At 53.2% G+C, this 19,121-nt stretch overlaps 2 protein-coding genes and 1 long non-coding RNA gene across 9 annotated transcripts in view; 1 reads left to right on the top strand and 2 right to left on the bottom strand.

The window, feature by feature from the left end:
• Positions 1-19,121, bottom strand: part of Erich1 (glutamate-rich 1) — a gene marked incomplete at its 5' end in the record, with an annotated part of 52,793,804 nt that overhangs the window by 895,242 nt on the left and 51,879,441 nt on the right.
• The window catches only part of Arhgef10 (Rho guanine nucleotide exchange factor 10), a 90,770-nt gene that overhangs the window by 66,884 nt on the left and 4,765 nt on the right, over positions 1-19,121 (top strand). For all 7 annotated transcript variants that reach the window (XR_015639460.1, XR_015639459.1, XR_015639458.1 and 4 more), the window contains 5 exon segments: positions 671-757; positions 1,946-2,172; positions 2,730-2,887; positions 6,591-6,733; positions 14,210-14,384. Coding sequence is in view for 4 of the 7 variants with exons in the window: in NM_001427033.1 (NP_001413962.1) it covers positions 671-757; positions 1,946-2,172; positions 2,730-2,887; positions 6,591-6,733; positions 14,210-14,384 (790 nt within the window). In the remaining 3 variants the exon portion in view is untranslated.
• Positions 9,617-17,741, bottom strand: LOC102557538 (uncharacterized). 2 transcript variants are annotated; one of them, XR_015640084.1, is made up of 3 exons: positions 16,632-17,741; positions 13,068-13,171; positions 9,617-12,173 (listed from the first exon to the last, which is right to left on the bottom strand). It is a non-coding gene; the product is annotated as an uncharacterized LOC102557538 (long non-coding RNA). The 2 variants fall into 2 exon arrangements; XR_015640085.1 differs by having other exon boundaries at positions 9,617-12,119; positions 16,632-17,666.

Genomic DNA, 19,121 nt, shown 5'->3' with positions numbered 1-19,121 from the left:
CTCTAGTTAAGAGGAAATGCTTTGGAAGTATTGGAGATGGTTGCTGGGAGCCCGCCAGTGAGGCCCAGCCACTGTCTGAGTGGCAGGCTGCTGGCTAAGGTTATTGGAGGCCCCATGCCCACTGTTCCAGCATCTCCCTCCTCTGTGATGCCCCAGCTCGATCAATAGTCCCTCTCTATAGCAGTCAGGGCTCTGATGCCTTTATCAGCGTGAAGTAGAGTGCTCCTTCCCTGCCGCAGTGCCAGGCACCAAGGTCCCGTGCCACTGACAAGGTACCGAGCCTTTCTTTATTGACGCTGTTGTCTCTCTCCTTCATTCCTGGCCCCTAATCCACTTCGTGGGGACTATCCTGTCCCTGGCTCTAGAGAGCAAGCCTGTGGAAGCCTCGGAACCCTTGCCCCGTGAATCCACACAGCTCATGTGTTAGGGAGGCCATCAGACATGGCGTCGGCTTCCCTGCTCCTCACTGGGTGCTCCTGGCTGACTTGGCATGTCCAGCTGGCTTTGACCTGGTTGAGGGCGTTCTAAGGCAAAACCACAAAGGACCTTGGGAATTCACTCTTGCAAAATTAACACAGTTGGCCGTTTGTATCCCTGGGCTGGAGCCATGGTTCAGCCCACCAAGGATGGGAAACAGTTTGAGTCCACGGCGTTGTGTGTTCCATTGCAGATCGAATGTGCAGCTTATAACCCTGAGCCTTACCCAAGCAACGATAACCAGCCAGCCTCACCCTCCACGGCGCGTGGCTTCCTGTGGGTAAGCACCTTTGCTCGGCTCTAGGCTGACTGACGAAGAGCTGGCAGGTGACTGAGGGGAGCTGAGCGGAGACTACCAGGTTAGGTTTCCAAACAGCACTCCAGGTGAGGTTTGGACCTGGGCGGTTAAAATGTTGGCCTCTGCCCCTTTTCGTCGGAGACTTCTACAGTGGAATAAAGGCCCAAGATAACGAACTTAGACGCCATGAGGTGGCTTGGGCGTGTCATGCACTGCTGTCTCACCACACTGGCTTTCCTAACCTTCCAACACATCACTGGCTTTTCACCCTGGTGTCACGGCTGGGAAGAGTTTGTCCTACACCAAACCCAGGCTCCAGGCAATGCTCAGACGCCTGGATAGTGCACACCAGGGCCTGGTCCCTGGCCTCCGGCCCCTCCCACTTCCCCTCTCAGCACACCCCCGCTCTGAGTTGACACCATGTGCAGGCAGAGCTACCGCTCAGAGCTGTCACTAGTAGTGTCCCGAACCGAGCAGTGAGGCCGGCTGCCCGTTCAGTGTGTCTGCCTGGGGGCCAGTGGAGACGCTGTACTCCTCGGTGATAGATCCCTTCTGCAGATTCCTAGTGCCACTGCTTGGTGCACACACAGACATGCATGCAGGCTCGCAATCACCCATGACCGGGGGATGGCTGGCCCTCCTTCCAGCAGGGTGCGCGGGGCTCCCTTGTTTGTCGTGTGGAATGCACTCAGGAGAGTGTGGAAGGTACGGAGCATGCTCCGGTTTGGAGGGAGGAGCGCACAGTGTGCTCCCTGATCGCACACAGTGTGCCCCTGGAATGACCTCCTTTGGGCTGGGTTCCTTCCAGTTTTTGCCTCTGGAAAGGCTTGTCTTTTCACCAAGGACAAGTGCCAAGGCCCTGTGATGCCAGCTTACTTAACACTGGCACCAATTTGCTCTTCAGCACGTTATGAAGTGATTGTGCGACCAGGCCCTGCACTCGTGTACGGAATGAGCATCTGGTGTTGGATGTGTGTACTTGCCGCTTTGAAAATAAAGTTGTGCCCGTGTTACTGAAAACTTAAAAGGCCAAATTTAACACGTCGAAAAGGAAAACGTGCTCTCTTGGGAATCCTTTCGCCCCGTTTGCTTTCTCTGAGCGTGTCTCACCCGTGAAGATCAGTACCTGCCTGACGTCACACCCTCTCTCCCTCACCTCCCCCATCTTAGATCGGAAGCTGCAGCAATCAGATGGGTCAGGTCGCCATTGTCTCCTTCCAAAGTGCCAACCCCAAAGTCATCGAGTGCTTCAATGTGGAGTCACGCATCCTGTGTATGATTTACATCCCGGCGGAGGAGTCAAAGCCCCAAGAGCCCGCTGACGCCAAGGACCCAGAGGCCACAGCGTCGAGAGCACCCCATGTGCCCACCATCTGCCTGGGCACAGAGGAGGGAAGGTAGAGAACACACACCGTTTTAGTGACTGTCCTCGGTGCAAGACACATCACCTCCATGCTGGGGAGGCGAGGTGCAAGGGGAGGCCAGGCCTGTGATAATCAGTCTGATAAGAGGTCTGATAGTTTTTTGTTTTGGGGTTTTTTTTGTTTTTGTTTTTTGTTGTTTTTTTTTTTTTAAGGGAAAAGCTCCCTACTGCTTGCCCCAGTTTTTGTTAATTCTTCTTTAAAAAGACAACTCTTGTTCCATTTTGGAATAAAGCAACAGTATCTTACAATTATGTGGAACTTTAACTCCACTTAATGGAAAAAAAATTAAAACTAACATTCTAAAATTTATAGGAAAAGAATGAATTATGACCCTGAACTCTCACTTAAGCCCTAAGAATGTAACCATAATGATTGTGGGCTTTTTTTTTTTTAACGTGGTCAAGTGTGTGTTAGTGTTGGGGGAGGAAAGAGGGAGGTGAGGAGGACCTGTGCCACTCGCTGATACCGACCGGCGCCGGGTCCTCTCTCAGGTGCAGCAGGCCTGTTAACGCGTGCCCCTCCGTTTGCAGCATTTCCATTTACAAAAGCAGTCAGGGCTGCAAGAAGGTGAGGCTCCAGCACTTCTACACGCCTGACAAGTCCACAGTCATGAGCTTGGCCTGCTCCCCGCACGGCCTGTATGCAGGCCTGGTCAATGGGTCTGTAGCCAGCTACACCAAGGCTCCAGGTAACCACCCACGCTCAGCTCATGGGGGATGGGGGCTGTCACTCCCGTTTCCAAACCCGTGTGACTCGCTCCTTTCCGAAAAGGCACTGAGGGGCGCATGGGACGTTTTTCTAAAGTTGGTTTCCAGGGGCTTCCTCCTGTTCCACGGTGACTCAGGTTAACCCAGAGCAGCCTCAGGGCCCCACCCAGTGCTTTTGGGCATACTAAATCTCCCACATTCTCCAGGGCTTTCCTCCGTCACTCAAGCCTACTTTTACGTGGGGGTATGACAGTCTCCCAGGGATGGCTTCTCCATCGGTGATCTTTCCACATGGTACCGTGGTGGATGAGGGGCCTCATCTGCCCTCACAGTCTCAAACACCGAGCCCAGCCCTTACCACCTCAGAGGCTCTCGGCTCTCGTGTGTGCCCCTCACCCTCCAGCCCTCCTACAGCATGGCGGTACTCAACTAGTCATCCCGGTGGGCTCTGATGGAGACAGAAGAGTCCTGCCCAGGTCACATCTCTCCTCCAGAGCCCCTTTCTGCCTCCCTGCCTGTCTGGCCCCTCTGTGGCTCTCCCAGCAGATGAGAGGACAAAGCAGCCCCACACTGTCCTTCAGACTTTGGGAACCATCTTGTTGTAGGTAGGACACTGTTGCTCTTGTCGGCTCTTGTCACAGCTTCAGCTGCTGCCTCAAGGAAATACCCTTCCAGGGACGTCACTTTCCACTGCACAGCATGACAGGCATGCTCACCAGATGCCCAGGTTGACCCCATAGCCTTACACACCTGTCCCCAGAGCTCCCCAGGAACTGGCCCCAGGCCCTATGCATGCACCTCCAAAGCCACCCTACTGAACCCCTACATGTCCCAAGGGGGGAGTCTCATTGCCATTGTCTCCAAAATAAGATGTGGGGTTTCTGGCCCCAGTGCTTTCTGAATATTTGTTAGTGAGCTTTCAAAATGGCCAGTGACTTCCTTGCCACCCTACGGAGCACTGTCAAGGACAAATACTATCTGGGGAGCCCTTTTGCCCATCATTGCTGGGCCTTGCTGTCTGACTCTGCACCTTGTGTTCTCCCGGCCTCTCTTTGATCCCACATTGTGTGGGGATATTGATTATTTATTTGAAAGTTGGCAAAGAGGTGGTTCTAGGGGATTGTAACAGGTCTTCGAGATTTCAGAAGGTGACATCCAGTTTTCCATTACTATGGGTGTATGTGAGCTTTTAAACAATTCTTGGTGCAGTTTGCCTAAGTTAGATTAAAAGTATGCTATCAAAACTTACATAGTGACTTAGAACACAATTCCATTTCACCTTGACTTACTTCATCATCTTGAATGGATCAGAGCCCTGTGCTTGCACGTAGAGCAGAAGCCTGGCCCTAGAGCCATGTCCCCAACCCTTTCTTCCATTTAAAACCCACTAGTCCCCTTCCTGTTCCATTGGATTTTTGTGATATTATGGTTTCACCCCAGTTTGTTTTCTTTGCTTACCCTTAGAGACAGCACACGCTCAGGGAGTTTTGTATAATCTTGGTTGGTTTTGTTGTTGTTTTGCTTTGTTTTTGTTTTTGTCTAACTTCTCTATTGCCATTACTCTGGTTTATGCTCCCCTGTCCATGGTACCCTGTCTTTCAGATTTCCAGTTGGGTATCCTTGATCCTTCCCCTTGGCCATCTGGTTTTCTTCATTCCGTGTGTGTTCATCTCTTAAAGGATTAATCCCCATCTCTGTGCAGTCTGACCAGCCCAGCCCTGTACTGTGTTATATAGGATGCATCATGGCACACGGTGTCTCCGTAGTCCCACTGTCTTTGCAGCCTTCCTGATGTGTCTTAAGGCCCCTGAGCACTGTGGGTCGGCCTGGGTGGTAGAGCCTAAGGTGGGCGGGGCATCTTCACAGAGTCTGTCGTAGGTCTGTTCTTGGTCGGAGACTGTGGGCTTCCCAGACAGAGTGGACAGTTGCTTTGGAGTGGGGCTTGGAAACCTGGGACTTGATGGGAAACTTTGAGTTTGTGAGGCCATGGTCAGTATTGTTAGCTTATGTACAAAGTCTGGCTATGGAGCAGGTGACCTGCCTGGCAGCTCTGGCCTCAGCACAAACCCAGGAAGAAGCTGTCTGGGGAGGCAGTCCTATTGGCCCAGATTCACACACTTTCAGGTTGCACGTGGCCCTCCCTGGGAGACAAGAGCACAATATCTAAGGAAGGGAGAGCTTGCTTAGCCAGAAATTGGCCAGAAAACAGAGGCCAATTGTTGGGAGTCTAGTCTTAACCAAAGCAAAATATCCAAAGTGGGTTATCCCACCTTCGATCTTGGAGTTCCTGTTTCAAAGGAACCGTCCCGTTCATCCACAGCACCGAGTTCTTCTGGCAGCCTGCGGGCAGGGTTCTGTCTCGTCCGCATTCTCATGCCATGCTTGCCGCGGGAGTGTATTCCTTCACAGGTACAGGCTGTGGTGTGGTGAAGGGCTGTGAGTACCACATGGGAAGGATGTTTGTATGAATGTTAGGACAGGTGAGGGAAGGGAGAGGTGTGTGTGTGTGTGTGTGTGTGTGTGTGTGTGTGTGTGTGCATGTGGCTGTGTGCACACCTGTATTTCTGTGTGCATGCATGCATGTATGTGTGCACACTTGTATCTAACCATATTCGGGCCTAGTGCACCTGCTGCATGAAAGGTAGCCCCGGCTCGGGGGCAGAATTCCCATCGAAGGTGCTTTGTAACAGGAAGCACCGCACAGCAGTCAGAGATCACTCAGTTGCCCACCTCTGCCTAACAGCCAAGCGCAGCTTCCTTTGCTCAGAGTTTTTTTACTCAGTGGCTCAGGGGTTCTGGTCTGACAGAAAAAGCTGAGGCCTTGCTTCCTCTGCACTAAAAGAACACGCGCTCACGCACGCACACACGCACACACGCACGCACACACGCACACATGCACACATGCACGAACAGAGCAGGGAAGCCACACTGATGATCTAATTACCATCAGACTCCTGGGGCTTAATGAATGGCTAGGGGGAAGACTGGAGAGGTCTTAGAAGACGGCCCCATCAGTCGCTTTAAACCTTGCTTTCCGTCTATGGAGTCGCAATGCTGCCGATGCATCCTTGAGTCCTGGTAGAACTAATCCATCACGGATCTCTGTAACTTTTTCAAACTAAAACACGTTTCAGCTTCCTGGGGGTCAGGGAAGGGAGGGAGGCGTTGAAGAGCAGAACCCTTCATTTAGTTTTGTTATTTTCACCTCCAGTGAAGAGCGCTCCCCTTGAGATGCCGTACACATCACTGTTTGCTTTGACTGCATAAGCATCTGCCCAGTGGTTTTTGGATACAATCCTTCTGACACAAGCAAGTCAGTTCACACATTACCACCGGGCCACGGTGGCGTCTGCGGGACCGTGTGGCAGACCCTTTTACGTCTGAACTTCAGTTTTAGTTCCTGGAATGAGGCTTGAGGCTTGTGGCAGCACTGCCCCATCTTACAGATCGAGAAACTGATGCTTAACCTAGAGCTAGCGGAGGAGGTGTCTAGAGACGTGCCAGGTAACGGCACACCTTGCTGAGACCCGTAGGAAGCCGTCCACCCTGCCTGCCGTCTTCTGTCTTCCACGTGCCACAGGGCCGGTACTTGAGTTGTGGTTTGCAGTGACGTGTGGCCCTGTTTCCCTGTCCCCGTTCACAGTTGCCTGAACCCAGGGGAAACTAAACTTATTTTCTTTCTAGATGGATCCTGGAACTCGGAACCCCAGCAAGTGATCAAGTTGGGTGTCCTGCCAGTCAGAAGCCTTCTCCTGGTGGAGGGCGCGCTGTGGGCAGCCTCGGGAGGGCAGGTGTTCATGGCCAGCGTGGAGACTCACACCGTAGAGGTGAGTGCTGTCAGACATACCCTGCTGCTGCAGCCTGCTGGAGACGGGATGCAGCCCGGAAGCAGCTAGGCTTTCCATAGGAAAGGGTGGTGCATTCAGGGGCTGGGTGGGAAACAAAGGCACTCGGGGGCTTTGCTTAGAAAGATAAGATTACCTAGAAAATCCAACTCACCATTTCCTAACCGCGTCTCTGGGGCATAGTCACTCTGTGTTTACCTGCTCTCTGGGTCAGTGAAGAGACACCAAGACCACAGCAAGAAAGGAAAGCATCTAACTGCGGCTGGCTCTCACTTCCAGAGGCTTCTTAAGCATGGCAGCGTGCAGGCAGACATGAGGCTGGAGAAGGAGCTGAGGTCCTCAGGAAGAGAACTGGCTTGTGCTTCTGAGACCTCAAAGCCCCACCCATAGCGACTCGCTTCCTCCAAAAAAGTCACATCTATTCCAACTCCAGTAGAGCCACACCTCCCCATAGTGCCACTCCCCAGGGCCAACGATTCAAACACAAGACTCTGCAGGTCGCTCCTCTTCAAACCACCACTCCTGCTAAGTCGTGGAAAGATTGCTTTAAAGATGCCTTCGATATAGTCTGGAGGGACACCAGAGATCAGGGCTTGACTGTGCTATCCTTCCTCACCAGTGGGCCAGGGGACTCGTCCTGGCATGCAGGAAGAACTAGCCAGCCATTCTGGAAGCCAGCCCAGCCTTCCCAACCCCCAAAACCTCCCTGTATGTGGGACCTTCAGCAGGATTAGTGTGGGGACCACTCTGCCGTGGGGGAAGGCCTCTCACACAGATCTTAGCATAGCTGGGAAGGACACTGGGACTTAGCATCATAACCTTCCTTTCACATCGGATACTTAATACACAGGCACCAAACCATTCGTTTTCAGATTTGGGGAAATATTCCTTGTACATAGGACCAGGGATTAATGTACTTAGCATACAACGAGGTCTTCCTAGACGGGAAGGAAGAGGCAAGCAACCCAGTAGAAAGTGTGCAGAGGGCCTGAGAGGCAGGGAAGGCAAGACACACAGTCACACACCCCACAGCCTCGGTGGTGACAGCGCGACTTGCACAGCAGGGTGGTGTCTTGGGAACAGACTTTATTTTTAGAGCCACATCAGGTTCTTGGCAAAACTGAGCCAAAAGTTGAGAGAGAGATTGGAGCACCTCTGTACCCCCACACACCACACGCCCCTTTCCCGCCCCTCCCCATGTTACGAGGACCAGAGTTGATATTCCATCCACAGTATTCACTGCTCTCCACTTACGAGGTGGTGCAGAGATCAGTGACCCATGCCCACTCCGGCAGCAAACACAGCCATCCCCTCTCTAAGACCCTCTGTGCGCCACTGGCCTGTTCCTCTTTCCCAGTGTGTGTAAGCTCAGACCTTTTAGGCTCTGTGTTTCAGAATTTCAAGGGTACAGTAATTGGAAGCCGGGGGTGCGGGCGGGGGAGGGACTAGTTAAGCACAAGCCCACTACACAGCATTGAAGCAGGGGAGTACAGGCTGTGCGCAGGCCTGTCATTCACTGGAGAAAGGAGGTCTGTCCAGGTCGCCCATCCTATGTCCCAGTCTGTATGTTTGCAGCTCACAGATGTATTGTTTGTTTACCCTTCATTGCGCCATTGGTATTTTCTAGCTATATCTTATACCATGTGTTATACTGGTTGCTCATTCCCAGTCACCCCATCTGTCTTAAGCCTTCTCTCACCCAGCCCATCCCTATGTAGGCTCAGGACACATTGGTTTGTTTCTGTTTTCATCCTTTGGGGGTGGGGTAGTTTCGAATGACCGCTCAGCAATCTCCAGGACTTCAGTGTCAAACTGCCATCACCACTGGCCTCAGAAAACATTGGTAGGCCATCTATGGTGGGGTTTACCACCTTACCAGAGCAGGACTTCAGGCCGTTCTGCTAAGAGTTCACACATCACACTTTTAGACGTTGTTCCGACACCTGTTTCAGGACATGCATTGGTGGCATGTGCTGTTCCCTCAAGGAGAGAGTGATGCAGAGAACCCGGGGAGGTTTTCCTGCTGGGAGTAGAATCCAGGGCCCCATGCGTGTTCAGCATCCCCCCCGTCTAACCATGCTCCCGCTGCCAAAGCCGCAAACCAGAGTGTGTGTCTGACATGGCGCTCATAGGTGCAGACGCTGCCTCAGGCCCGCAGGCTCCGTAGGGCAGTTCAGGTGTCAGGAGGTGATGCAGGATGTTTCCATCCGGGCAAAGGCACAGGTGGCACTAGGTTTCCTGGGCAGCCGCAGGTTCAAAGCTTCCTGGGACAGCAATGAGACAGTTTCCCTCACTCTGAGACTGAACCTCAACTGAAAATCCTGCTGCCTCCATCCAAGTGCTGGGCTTCATCTGCATCCGTTTTCCTGATTCTCGCATGAAGTGGCTTCTCTGTGTTCCCAGCATCCTGCCAGCTAGCCACAGGAGAGGCAGAAGGAAACCTGGACAAGCACCCACCCCTTCACCCACCCCACCCCACCCTACCCCTGTAGTCTCCTGGTAACTTCGGTTACCTTTGTTGTAAGAACCTGTCCTTCAAGCACAGAGTGCGACCTACCAAGTCCCAGTACCACAGCAACTCCTGGAATTTTGTTGCAGCCCTCACTGGTACCAGTGACATCACTTTGGAAATCACGTTCCTAGAAAGTTCCAAAACCTGTGTAGACATGCCCCACAGGGCAGATCTTATGAGCAGCAGTTGTCACCTGCCTGTTTCTTTGTCTAAAATAGCCCAGCTGTGTGTCACCCGATGCTCTTCTGGGCCTCTAAGTCAGGGGTGCTTTGTTGGTGAAGGGAAATGCCCACATAAAGCACGGCACACAGGTGGCACTCGTGCTAAAAGACACACACAAGAGCCAGTGTAGTGTAGCGGTCATTTTTATACTGGGACATACTAACACTCCCTTAAGATGTCTTTCCCCAAATGGCAGCACTATATCGTCCTCCTCATCACTGTTACTGCTATTAATACTAGTAAACTAAAACCCAAAGTGTTGGGGGTGCTCTGTGCAGCCTTCCCCAGAAGGCCACCAAGCTAAGGTAATGCTCCCTTTATTATGCCACATGCTCTAGAGAGGCTCAGTGCTGGAGGCTTCCGAGTCTCAGGAGTAGAGCATTGGAATCTGTGTACCAGTCCCCTCGGTGCCATTTTTAGCCCCAAAATAACTAGGCACATTTATAGAGAAGCAAAACCTGCTTTTCTGGGGAAATGAGATTCATGCTGTTCCTGTTTTGTGGGCAGCCACAGCTGAGATGTGGGTGCAGCCCGGGATCTCAACCTGTGTTCCCCCAGCTGGGATGGGGGTGCTGCTGCTGGAGGGGGCTGCCTTCCTGCACAGACTGGGAGCCTGTGGCTGAGCTTGGGAGATGCAGGGTGGAGAGCCATTAGGAGGGAGGCTCTGAGGGCGAGGCATCATCACAGCTACGTGGGACTGAATGAGAGGGCTCGGAGGTCAGCGTGTCCTGGGTTTGGGGTCTATAACCTGGCAGCCTGGGTCAGAATGCCTCCCAGACAACACAAGGCATGAGGGCAGTTCTTATACTGATTGTCACATAGGGAGGAACTGTATTCTCCACATGTTATTTCTGTGTTTATGTGCGGGCGTGCGTGTGTGCGTGTATACACGTGAGTACCAGTGCTTACAGAGGCCAGAAGAGGGCATCAGATCCTCCATGGCTGAAGTTATAGGCTCCCTGTGAGCTACCTAACATGGGAACTTGGGAGCCAAGCATGGGTCTTCTGCAAGAGTGGTCTTACTCCCTGAGAGTCTCTCCAGAACCTTGCCATCTTTTCTCTTTCTCAGCTGTATTTAGCTTTCTTTCTTGCCTTTGAGTGTGTGTGTGTGTGTGTGTGTGTGTGTGTGTGTGTGTGTGTGTGTGTGTGTGTGTCTAGTCTCAAAGAGCTGATGCAGGTCTAAAGCAATCTGCGCCCATGAGCAGGCTGACGTTTCTGGGGTTCGGATGCTAACTCCCCAGCCGTTTTTCCTAGAGCCACGAGCACAGCTCTGGCTTCATCACTGGAGAATCTCTGCTCTCCTTGCTTTATACTAAACTTGGATGGACAGAAGGAACGAGGGATAAAGGGACAGCCAGGATGAACAGCCAGGACAGGGATAGAGCCGCGCCACAGTGGTCTTCAGCCACGCTCTTCTGTGATAAGTAACACAGCGGCACAGACCCAGGCTCCACACATCCGTCCTGGCACCCCTGTGACCTCCGGGGCATGCTCAGAAACGGTTCTGCAGGAAGGGAAGGAACAGGTCCCGGGCCTGTGTTCCTGTTTTCAAACAGAGCATCAGACTTAAGGGATCCACGGCCAGGATCACAGAACTGAACCAATGCCATGTGACCCTTCATCCAGCATCTAGAACATACTGTTCTGCACCTGCCAAGTGCGGGTACCGTAGAGCAGACCCCCGCAGTGTGTCCGGCCATGGGACAGTGTCAAGCGCTCTGGTGACTCCTTTCTGCCTAGTCCTCAGCAGGCATGGTAAAGCCATACCCAGGTCAGAGCTGGCCTTGTAATGGCCAAGCGCTGTGTCAGCCCTGAGTCAGCCCTGTCTTCCTGGTCTGCAGGGCTATAAAAATCAAACCACGGGGCCTCATCGCCACCCCCATCAAGATAAGCAGAGTTCACGAGGAAGGTATGAGGAGGGATACCACAGAGAGTGTCAGAGTGAGATGTGACTCCAGGAGGAACTGTGGTCCTCGGGCTGAAGCGTGGGCCAAGTAGATGAGGGATGAGAGGGCAGAGCCGGTCTGACACGGCCAGGAAGACTCCACATTAGCAGGAGTCTGCATTTCTCATCTCAGCAGTAAGGATTCCAGGGGAAGAGTGTGGGCTGCCGCTCGGCTTCCTGGTCCGCAGGCAGAGACGGGAACAGCCAAGATGGCTGGAGCTAGCTCCTTGGTCCTTAAGCCCCAGTGCAGTCTTTGCATTTCCCTCCTGAAGACCACATGTGCCATGTGGCATCCGCATCCAGGGACCTCACTACAGACCAGGTGTTGTGAAATGTCTTTTCTCAGAAGATGGCACTGCCAGCCCTTCAGGTGCTGCAGACCGCAGACTGGATGTCAAACTTAAAAGGTGGCTGGGAATTGAAGACCCAGGAGCTGCGGCTAGCTGCGTGTGCTTTCAGGGAAGACTGGGTAGGCCTGCGGCATGGAGAGAAAGGAGGAACTTGCTGTTTAATCCTCACAAGCTGCGGTCTCTTGTTCTGCTTCTTCAGTCCTCCTTGGAAGTCCTGTGACTCAGCTTCCACAGGATCCCGGGGCAGTTACTGTTCCGCCTTGAACTCAGCCGAGGGGCAGTGCTGATGAAGATTTGTGTCCCGGATGTGCAGAGGGTCCTCTATCCCTGCAGACAGTTCTGCACCCAACATGAGCGCAGGGTAATGGGTGGGAAGAGAAGGCCCCTTGGGCGCTTACAAAAAACAAGGCAATACAAGGTGAAACAGCCTGCCTTGACCTCTGCCTGAGGCTGGGCACAATATCTGCTATGAGGGAGTCGGTGCTGACTTCCAGAGACCAGGAAGCTGGGCAGGTATGACCTTAGCTGTCCCATGAGAACAGTAGACAGAGCAGTCCGGCCCTCCCCTGACCCCGTGTCCCTCGCTTGGGCATGAGACTCAGAGTCACCTCTTTCTCTGGTCCTTGGCACTGGATCATGCCCAGGACCCCCCACTGGTCCAAACCCAGAGAGCAGTTGCAGGATCCTGGGCTGGTGACATTTATTCCTTGTGTCTGGAGGCACCTCCACGAGGAAGGTGCCTCCTCCTCTGTGATCTGAGCTAAATCACAGAGATCTACTGTGTGTGTGTGTGTGTGTGTGTGTGTGTGTGTGTGTGTGTGTGTGTGTGTTATGGTCAGAGTTAAGCAGGAAGCAGATGGATCTGCCAATCCACGCTTCTTCCTCCAGTGATGCCGGACTGTGCAGGGGTGGGGGTGACCAGTGGGCGTCCCAGAACCCTGAAGACCATGCCAGCACTGAGACCCGTGGGTGCCAGCCTTGTTTAGCATCCCAGGACTGTCCCAGTCTTGAGCCAGAGATCCAGAATGAAGCAGACAGCCCCTGTGGGGGTGGCAGTGTGGGCCACGTATTTCATTTCCCATGTGAAGGCATCTAGGAAGAACTGTCCCCTGGGCCATCCAGTGAACATTAAACAGACTCTGCTCAGCGGGAACCCACAGGGAGGATTCAGGGGCCAGGCCAGTGCTAGCATAGAGGAAGCTGTGTGTCGGCATAGCAACAGTGTAAGTGAACACACGCAGAGGACTGGGGCCCGCCCCCTCGCCTGCCCACACACAGTGTTATTACCTGAGATGCTGGTGTTGGTCTGAGTGGGTGTCGGTTGGAAGGAGGAGGTGATTTTGCTAAGGTATAGTCTTGCATACAGCATCCCTAAGGAGTCCGGAACAATGCTGGCAGATTAAAAATAAAATAAAATTCAGCAAGGTTGGAGGTTACAAGATCAATATCCAAAAGTCAGTCTAGTTTGTGTGTGCCAGCATCAAGCCGCCTGAAGAAACAGGCGGAGGAGGTGAGGTCAGAAGACCTCCCGGTAGAGCTCCTAACCTGGGTTCTGCCACCCCTGTGCAAGCATAGCCACTTCCACCCTGGGATCTTCCATTAAAACGAGATACGGCTGATGCAGGCTGTACCTTAGCTGAGCCCGACTCTCCTGGGAGCATCAGTGTGGGTGTAGGGTACCGTGACCTTGGCGAGCCTCTTGCCTCTGACTGCCCCCTTGTTCTCTTAGGACACAGTGCTGTCCGTCCTCTCCCCTGGGGCATCTTAAGTTGCTCAGATTTAGAGAGCCAAGGTTGATACTGACTGTGAATTGCTTGGCTTTGGCCTCTACACCCCCTCTGGTCTCCATGACCATATAACTGGGGTTTGCCGGCAAGGCCTTGTGTGGTAATGGTGCTCTGAGGGTGCCTGTCGGGGAATGAGACTCCACAGGGCTGCTTGCTTCAGGCAGGCCTCAGGGGAAACTGCTCTAGGACGATGTTATGTCTGAGGGAGACTGATAGTCGTTGCCTGGATTAGAGAGAGGGGCCAGCCTCCTCCCAGGTATCCATAGCTGTGCTGCTCAGTGGGCTGTGTCTCCTTGGATGTAAACCAGCAGCCATCCCTCCCGCAGTCCCCTTTCATGTTGCGTTGTAGTTGTTCTCTCAGCTTGTGAGGGCACCGTGATAAAGGCAAGCAGCACTGGGTTCTGTGAATGACTTGCCTACTGGGGAAGTCTAAGAGCATTGTGCCCAGAGCTGCAATTGCGTGGCTGTGGGCAGGGGACTGGTGCTATTGCAGTCTCGGACTTGAGCTCTGGCGATCCCCACAATCCTCGGGAGTGGCTCAGCCTTGCCCTACTGTGTGGTGTCTTGGCCTGCAGCACTGCTGTAGACTCTGGCTGGACCCCCTGGATTCCCTGAGTGACCTTACTTCCTCTACTCCCCCAGAATCAGCTGGAGGCCCACCAAGACGAGGGGATGGTCATCTCCCACATGGCTGTGGCTGGGGTCGGCATTTGGATTGCCTTCACCTCGGGGTCCACGCTTCGCCTCTTCCACACAGAGACCTTGAAGCACCTGCAGGATGTCAACATCGACGCCCCCGTGCATAGCATGTTGCCAGGTACTCCCCCAGGAAGGGAGGGTCCCAATGTCACGGTCCCTAGTACAGCTTGCAGTCAGGTACCTCAGAAGGAAGAGGAAAGGGCAGCAGGTGTTCAAGGGACGGCAGGGACAGCAGCTGCTAATGCACACATAGCCAGTGTGTTCACATGTGCTCCGTGTGTGTGTGTAGGTGCACAGCCACTGTGTGTAGTGCCTGGCATGGCTTAGCGTGTGAGCCATGTATACGAGCATGTAATCTGTATAGGCCGCTATTCGTCCCGTGCACGAGTGTAACAAAGGTTGCATTAGTGGCCACAGTGGACCACATGGGGATGCCAGAGGCAAGACCAGGTGAAAGGAGTCATCCTGAATGTACCTGTGGCCAATAGGAATCGCTGAAAACTTTGAACAGAGAGAGGGGAGAGGCCACGGCAGGGTGGATTTTGGGAGGATGACCATGCTGGGAAAGGCTCGAGGAGGTCTTGCCCACCTCTTGTCCATTGGGTCCTGCCCAACAGGCTGCAGAGAGAGCATGGGAGGGAGATGGGGATGTCGAGCACAGGAATGGGCTGAGTTGGAAAGTCAGCAGTCAGGGTGAGGGGAGCTAACCGCCTGCCAACTGCCCGGTATTCTGTGTTGGCTAGGGTTTACACGAGGGTCCTAGGTAAGCCAGGCCACGACGCCTCGGAAAAGCATAATAATACCTTAGGGGTCGTGATGCAGAAAGGCTGCGCACCCACCCTTGAGGAACAGTGGGGAGACAGAGAGGCAAGAAAGGTGGCCGCTGGACCGATCCACTGAGCCCAGAGGCACAGGCATCTAGGGCTGCTGATGCGCTTTCCCATGGGACTGGCCGCCAACCGGTTTTAGATGCTGTAGGCCATTTTATTTCATTAGGAAAATGGAGGTTTCTGTGATACATATTATTTTTAGAGAACAAGAGTGATTCAGCGTCAAGGCTGGCCCCCGAAGCAGGCTTCCTTGGACCTGACTGATTTAAGCACTGGCCATCGGGACAGGTGTTTGCTGTTGCAATCTATGCTAGCCCTTAGACAGAAACCATGTCAGAAGCACCAGCTGCCAGCACAGGCCTGCATGGGCCAGAGAATGCCCTGCACTCTCTATTGACATGGAAAGGGGCAGGAGTTAGATTGTTCTGTGATAAAGGCTTCTGGGGCCCAGATCCTGACTCGGTGCCCTGTGGCCTCCAGGGAGGCAGCTGTGGTTGCCATGGTTCCTGGAATCCTGAGAACCAACCTCAGGAATGTGCCCTGGCCACAGGCCCTGTGTGCGGCTGAGGGAGGTGGTAGGGGTGGGTGGGGGAGGGTTGGCGGGGGTGGGGGTGGGCTGCCTTGTGTTCATCCCCCTGCAGTTTCTGTCAGAGATGGGGGAAAGGAGGTATTGGCCAGTGAGTGCAGTTTGGGGAATTGAATATTTTTATGAAAATAATCCTTGTACATGATACAGTGAGACCAAACAGCAAGAACATCAGGTGAACAGTGAGGTGACTCTGGAGCTCTCCATCTCACCAACCCTGTGTTCTCTAGTGTTTCCCATGACCTCAATGTCCACCCAATTTTAAAAATGACCTGTGTGCTGCTCTCCTCTGTCCGGCTTCTAAGCACGTCCACTGGCAATTCCTGCTACAGACTCAGGCCGGAAGGGTGCCTGTGCCCGTGCAAGCACCCTTGCCCACTTCCTCTCCCCTGCAGCACTGACCAGTGTGGCTCCTCCTGCACGGGCAGCAGCCAGTGCTGGCTGGGAAACTCTGACTCCCCAGTTTGGGTGTGCAGCGTTCTGTGTGCAGCTGAGGCACACAGCAGGGTGCACCCATGTCCCTTTCCGGTCACTCTGTAGCCAGGGCTGCCACTGCTCAGCCTCCTCCTCTGTTTCCAGTTGGCCAGACATTGACTGGTCTCAACCTTCCCTATCGAAGCCTGGCCCTCGGCACCACCAGATTCATGGGATTGTGAGGTGTGGGCCATTTCCCAGAGGCTCACGCACTTCATCGGCCAGAGGGTGTGTCAGAGTCTCTCAAAAGTGCTATGGTATGAATATAACACTTCCCTTGAAAGCCCGTAGGTTTAAGGTAAGGGACAGGTTGGACCATGAGGGCCCTGGCTAATCTAACGATGGGTTCATACTTTGTGGTGTTGAGAGGTAGTGGAAACTAGGAAATGAGGTCTAGTTAGGAGTCGTGTTGCTGGAGGAATGCCTTGGACAGATGCCCCCCCCCCCCCCCCGCCACACACACACAACTCCTAACCTTTCCCAGCTCTCGTGCGATGAACAGCTTCCCTCCACACACCCTTCCTTCTCCGGCTTGCCACAGGCATAGAAGCCACAGAGCCCAGAGTCAGTCTTCCCTTTAAGTTGCTGATGTCAGATATTTGATCACACCACGGACGATGGACTGCCGCAAGCCGTGTAGGACACAGCCTTGGGGACCCTCTGTCTCAGATCTTCATCTGCCTTGTGTAGCTCATTGTTGTCCTTATTTGTGCATGGGTAGGACAGGCAGGTGTGTCAGACACAGTGGGCTAGGGAGCCTGGGGCTGAACTGCACTCTGAGGCATCGTGTGATGTCTGTTAAGTGGCTTCCACTCCACCTTCGGGAGGCCTCGTCAGGCTCACACCCTCCAGTGTCAAGCTCTTCCAGTGGAGCCTGGTCACTGGGGAAGACTAACTCAGCCGAGCCCTGCCAGAGCAAGGGCCGGGTTCTGTCTCCCGTGTCCAACAGTAGCTGCCGACTTCCCAGAGGGTGCCTGTGGGCTGTTCTGATCTCCAGCACACGCTGTGGTTTAGACAGAATCAAGGCAGTGTTTCAGAGCAGTGTGCACCGAGGGCCGCAGCACAGCCTGAGTGTTCGAGCCACTGATGTACTGCAGGAAGTTCACGTGCAGGCATGTGTGGGAGCAGCGCAGGCAACCGTCCTTTCATGTCCTTGTAAAAGTCCAACTAGGCCCTGCAGAGAGACACAATGCCAAAAAGAACAAGATTTCGAGAGAAGAAAAAATGACATTGTAATCGTCAGAACTTGATCAGAGAGCTGTCCTCTGAGAGGTCCCGAGACCACCCCGTGGAACATATGAATCAGTTCCCAAAAGGTCGCCTTCCCCTTCCTCATGGAATTCAGTTCTAAGGCCATTTAGCATGGGCTCCTGATGTAAACCACGCTGTGCACGACTTCAGCTTGGGCACAGGCACGGGACTCGAGAGCACAGGAACAGGTGTGGCTGCAGCGTGGGAAGGCCCTAGGCCGCCCCGGTGTCACCGCCCAGGTGCTTCCTGTCCTGTCCCCAGTACTCAGAGCAGTCAGAGTGGGGTGACAACGGTGCTAGGGCACACCGGTAGAGCGGTCACAACCTCCAGAAGTGATGCAGCCAAGTAAAGGGGCCAAGTTTTCTATTACAAAAAAGGACCACTGTGTGTTTTCCAAGTGCCAAACCTAGTCATAAGGGGGTTGTGAGTTAACCTGCGCTCCTGGTTATGTGTGAATGGGGAACTCCATGCAGGGGTGTGTGTGTGTGTGTGTGTGTGTGTGTGTGCAGGTAAAAAAATAAAAAATAGCAGCACCCGGGCTCTTTTGCTTTCTTCCTTTTTGTTATCATTCACTATGTTATCATTATTATTATTACTTAAGGCCATTTAGTAAGGGTGTGGGGTCAGTGTTTTGGGCTCCTGTGAGGCCCTGCTACCTCGCACCGAGGTACCTTTATCTCCACATCCATGCAGGGTGTCTGTCTCCCGGCTTCCCATCCTTCCTCTCTAGGTCTCACCCCACTGCGAGACTCTACCATGCCATTCTGTTCATTCTCCTTGAAGAAACTTCTGACAGAAGGGATGGCTTTGAAAAGGCCATGGAACGCATCCCAGATTCTTACTATACTTAAGATAATGTAGGTGTAAAGCGAAATTCCTCTGAAAAATACACACGCGCGTGCGCGCACACACACACACACACACACACACACACACACACTGTTTACACGTAGGAGAACAGAGAATGAAGGATATAAGATGTATTTCTGGATGAATGCAAATATCTAGCGACTCTTTCACCCTTCTTGCTTTGCTGGTAAATCACTTTTAGAAGCCACCAAATGAGACGGCATTACACACGAGAAGCCCCGTTTGCCTGTTAATTGTCTTTGAAGTGAGATCGTTTACAGGAAAACTGTTTCACGGGCATCTTTAAAAGCCAGATTAACACTCTAAAAACTATGAATTCAAAAACTCTTCTTTGTAGAATAAATAAAGGGACATTTCTTTCCCAGTGCAAAACCCTTTTAGGAGTCAGGGAGAGCAACCACAGCAGGCTGTCATTTGTGGAGCTTTGCCTACAGTTGATTGACAGCCTGGGTCCATGGGCGTGGCTGGCCCTCAGGCACCGGCTCAGGGCAGAGCTAAGGCCTTGGGGTGCAGATGTATCCTCTGAGGTTCTCATATCTGTGTGTTTTAAAAAGGAAGTTCCCTCAGACTCCCTGGAACTTTCCATTCTACCATCTGGTTTCCCGTCCCAACACGGGACGACAGGTGGAGGAAGTGGCTCCTGTGTGTTGGGTGGACCCACACAGCAGTCAGCAATAATGGAAAAATGTCGCGTATTGGCCCCTGGAACTTCTCTGTTTCTCAACAGACTTTGAAAGCCAAAGCAGCTGCTCAAGTACCCGGCCACTGCGGGGTCAACTGCGGGGTCAACTGGGATTACTGGGATGAATCCCTAAGGAGGTCCATCACAGATAGACAGACTTCT

The sequence above is a fragment of the Rattus norvegicus genome, chromosome 16, assembly GCF_021556685.1.
Source record: "Rattus norvegicus strain SHRSP/BbbUtx chromosome 16, alternate assembly SHRSP_T2T, whole genome shotgun sequence".
Classification (NCBI taxonomy): Eukaryota; Metazoa; Chordata; class Mammalia; order Rodentia; family Muridae; genus Rattus; species Rattus norvegicus.
This window is presented reverse-complemented; position numbering and strand designations above follow the sequence as displayed.